The 4700-nt window shown below is 43.9% G+C and overlaps 1 protein-coding gene across 2 annotated transcripts in view; it reads right to left on the minus strand.

Annotated features, from left to right (window-relative positions):
• The window catches only part of Ttll7 (tubulin tyrosine ligase like 7), a 135361-nt gene that overhangs the window by 67956 nt on the left and 62705 nt on the right, over positions 1-4700 (minus strand). For both annotated transcript variants that reach the window (XM_055614370.1, XM_055614369.1), the window contains exons 9-10: positions 2447-2605; positions 55-149 (exon numbers count right to left, since the gene is read on the minus strand). In XM_055614370.1, coding sequence (XP_055470345.1) covers positions 55-149; positions 2447-2605 — 254 coding nt within the window. The remainder of the gene's footprint in view (positions 1-54; positions 150-2446; positions 2606-4700) is intronic.

Below are 4700 nucleotides of genomic sequence, written 5' to 3' on the forward strand. Positions count from 1 at the left end.
GGAAAAGGCTCACCTGGTGTTTGGGGGACCCCTGAGAGCGGGGAAAATGCTCACCTGATGTTCAGCAGCTTCAGGGCGTTCAGCAGGACTCCCCTTTTGACATCATAATCTATTTTCTGATCCGTTCCAAAGCTCGGAGCTCGATTGATCTGGAATTTAGAGAGAAAACAATGAGTTCTGTTGTATGTTGGGAGGTCGATACATAATTCAGCCATGTTTCTCAACATTACGTAAGATTTTCAGTCATTGGTCTCAGAGCTTTACATGGTAGATGCTCCAAGACTTCTCTGCCACACCTGTTTTCTATCCCCCTGGGGCAAAGAACTGCAGCGAACCATCTACAAGCTCCAACTCCTCCATCGAAGGCCTTATTCTGCACTCTCAGCAGTCCCTGACCACGCTCCTCACCCTACCGACCCCACCATGGAGCCTTAGGAAAGTTAAGTGTAACTCATCTTGAAAGCTGGGGAGACCCACAAAAGACATATTACCAACACAATCAGTTATACATGTGTGTGTGTGTGTGCTTAGCATACATGAACCACCGGCTCCCTCCTTTCACTGCCTAAGATCTTCCTAATTAGTTCTGTTGCTTCCTAAAACATAAATTTGGTTTCTCTCTACCTGGCTCAACATTGATAACTTTCATTTCATAAAGGGTTGATTCCACCACTCAGAAAACATTCCTAACAACAGGTGCAAGCTAGGCTCAATTTTCCAACCTGAGAATGTTTTTAATGACTGGAAATTTCTTTAAATTTGCCACTGCCAGTCACTGCCTGGATTCTAAAAAGCTAGTCATGCTCTTCCTCAGGGACACCATCCACCTCATTCCACATGGTGGCGCTAGAAGGTTTTTAACACCTGAGACCCACAGCATTATCAGCAGGCAGTGAAAGGCAGAACAAGCTCTCAACACTGTACATTTAAGAATCTGAACCTGTAAAACGCTCACTGTTCATGGACAGCAGCATTGTAGGGTTTCTGATGAATGAATCTGAACTGAGTGAGGTAGAAACAGTAAAGAAAGATAAAGAATGAAGAAATGTGTTTATTGAGAGCCTTTTAGAAAAACACAGACTTCAGCTGTTCAGCCAGTTCTAACTTAGCAAGCTAGTGGCAAGATCCTATGAGCAAATGCTTTTTGCGAAGGTTAATTCACATTTCATAAAGTTCTTCCCAGAAATCCTTTTGTTTCATCCTCATGAATCATGAGCATGCGTTCACATCTCCACCCATGAGGGGTAAGTGACCAGAACTGGAGCAGGGGAAAATACAGCATCAATCAGGAAACTGCTACAGTGATCAGTGTGTTCAACCTCAAGAACAAGATTCCAGGACTTCCTAAGACAAAGAGATCCATGGTCCAGAAGCAAAGAAAACAACATGACTCAGCCAGGTCTTATTTCTAGGACCCAGGCTGGACTGAAATTCTAGCTAGCAGAAAAGATGAATTTCCTTGGATATATAACACATGCTATTATCCTGGGATGTGTGAAGACACTTCTCTTTCTATCCCTCACTCAAATTAGAAAAGTACACTTTCCTTCAAAATACATTTTGAATCATGGTCTCAGCACACATTCAGGATGCTTACAAAAACTGGAGACTATGATACAACTTCTGACTTCTAAACAACCAACCGGAGAGACAGACATCCCCCGGGAATGAAAGGCAGTGGTTGATTCCAGCTCCTGTGGCCATATGTTCCTTAAATTTTACCCCCACCCCCACCCCCCCGGAAACACACTTCAAATGTGTGCTGTCTCCCTACACATGTCTACAGACAATATGTAAGGATCCCTAAGAAAGTAGGTTCTGGGACCCCAGATCAGGGCTTCTAGGCAGAACATCTTGATGGGAGACAGCTGGACCGAGCCTCCCAGGTGCCTCCTGAGTAACACAAATATAAATGTGACTGCACAAGAACAAACATCACAAGCAAGGTCGTTTTTATATTCTTTACCTTGTTCCACATGTTAGGTGACATTTCATAATAAACTAGGGGGGACAGGAAGCAACCCCAAAGACATCAAGTTTTCAGAAATATCAGATGGTGGTAAGGGAGAATTGCTGTCCCCTGCTAAGTACTGAACCAAATGGAATGCTTAAAGACACTAGAGAAAGGGCCCAGAGGCTGCACCCACCCATGAAGTGCTGGGTGAGAAAATACATGTGTAGCCAGCCAGCACCTCGGAGGTGGCAAGCTCATACTTCTGCTCGCTCTACGCTAATGTGAAGAAGCGATATAAAATCATATTGATTCATCCCTGGAAGTATTCTAGTTCCAGAATTTTCACTTCCTTCCACCCACATACTCCATTCAGGCCACATTCCAGCCCGGGAGTTGGAAGCACCTGTGCCAAGTACACATTTGAAACAGTTTTAAACACATAAGGACTGTGATGACTTTTGAAAAACAATAACTTCTTAAAGAACACCTTACCTCCAGAAGCCATGGCTTTAGCTTTCTATCCAACAAGATGTCGAACCCCAGGACTTCAAAGCAGACACTTTGGCTTCCTGGGGACTGGCCGGGTCTGCACATTCGATATGCGTGCAGGACATGAGGTTCTGCTACAATCAGAGTCTTTACCACCAGTTCCTATTGAGATTGTGATGAAAGACACGAAAACGCCTTATTTGGATATCGTTTCAGACAGAATGGCCTGGGGAGAAGCAAGCATCCTAGGTGGACTCTCAATGCTCTTGGCCGGCCCCCGAGCTGCTCTACCCTCACTTTTTCCCCAGCTCTGTCCTTTGCCTACTCATCGATCTGGTCACACCCTCTCTGAATTTCTCTAGGAGGTGACACTTCTTCCCACCCGGGGCTCTGTGCTGTCCTATCCTCCTGGAACATCCTCCCTTTGGTTCCCAGTCACTAATACTCAGATAGGGCTTCCACAGCCATGCTTGAAAAGCAGCTACACTTGAAAATGTGTCCTATTACCTACATCATGCAACTAATTGAGGCTTTCCTCTGTCTGTTTGAACAAGACTTTTGTACTTATTTTTTTTGCAACATCCCAGTACCCATAATAATGCCCGGTGCTCAAAAATATTTGGAAACAAATAAGATTTAAAAGGAACATATGCATGAAGAGGAAAGAAAAATTCTAGGAAGGGTGAAGCATTCCCCGAACAGCATTTTGGGTCCTCCACATAGACAGATACTGAGGGACCAGAAAGAACGAGCTCATGGGTGCTGCCTTATTCATGGTGCTGGTTTGTGCTCTGCAAAGGTTTCTCTGACTAGGAAATACCTCTGGCTGTCATGGCTGGTGAGATGCCTCCCTCAATGGTTAAGAGCACTTCTTACAGAGGAACAGAGATCAGCTCCCAGCACGCACACAGCAGCTCACAACTATATAACTCCACCTCCAGGGGATGTAATGCTCTCTGCTGACCTCCACAGGGACCAGGCACATACAGTATACATATATACATTCAGGCAAAAAATTCATACACATGAAATAAAAATAAATAAATAAAATTTTCAGAACTATCAAAATTTTTCCCATGAGGAGACACACCACGGAGATCCAGCAACTTCTCTGGCTTCTGCTTACAGTGGCTTCCTAACTCTTGCTGTCGGAGAATGGGCAACACAGAAAGATGACAGAGACCCTGACTCCCTAGTCAGACTTCCCTGTTTGCACCTGGCTTTCCTGCTTCTCCTCTAGGCAGTGCGAGCATGGTACTTCAACTTGGTGTCTTGTTTTTCTGAATGTAAACAACCAAAGGCAGGGTGAGAGCCCAGACACAAATTTCAGCTCAGTGCCTTGAATAGCGAAAACCTTCACTAAGTGTTAGCTACTTAACCCCTGCTCTATTGTTGGTCTGCCATTTCTCGGGAATCAGTCTCAAGGCTCAGGTCAATTGTTCAATCCCTGGGTGGAAGCAAGATTACATGGAGAAGAAAAGGGGAGATGAGCATTCATTTTATTGTTGTCACCCAGGAACACTGATCAGTTCCGGTAACTGCATCTACACAAACAATTTAATATTTGTGAGGATGTATTTGGAACATTTAAAAAATATTCTCATTTAACTGTTTGTGATCATTATATGCATTCTGCCTAATAAAATATCCCAGTTTGTAGAGATCATGAAATGTGTCAGAGATTATGAGACTTACATTAGCATTTCTGGCTCACATCTAAAAATTATGCTTCAGGATCTAACAAAAGCTAGTTTCCATTCCCACCACTAGTCTTGCTTGAGCATTTTCTTCTAACTCAGTTTTGTGGGGAAAGTACTGTCTAAAACTTGAGTCTGAAAAGGAGATTGTGACTGTTCTCTGGCTGCTCCTTCACTCTTACATCCTTTGTACGGTGGCTCAACAGGTTATACATTTCCATGAGAACTGTCTCTAAGACTCAAACTCATATGGAAGCTAATGTATTGGTAAAGAAGAAAAAAGAATGGCAGAAGCTGTATAACACGTTTTTGTTCCCACTGAGGCATTCATCTAAGAACCTGAGGTATGAAAAAAAAAAGAAGCTGAGATATGGAATGAATGAATGAATGAATGAATGAATGGACGGACAGGTAGGTAGGTGGGTGGGTAGGTGGGTGAGAGGATGGATGGATGGGTGGATAGATGGATGGATAAGATGGGTAGCTGCGTAAATGGGTGGGTGGGTGAGAGGATGGATGGATGGATGGATGGATGGATGGATGGATGGATGGATGGATGG

Source organism: Psammomys obesus, unplaced genomic scaffold (assembly GCF_907164565.1).
Source record: "Psammomys obesus unplaced genomic scaffold, mPsaObe1.curated_primary_1811, whole genome shotgun sequence".
Taxonomy (NCBI): Eukaryota; Metazoa; Chordata; class Mammalia; order Rodentia; family Muridae; genus Psammomys; species Psammomys obesus.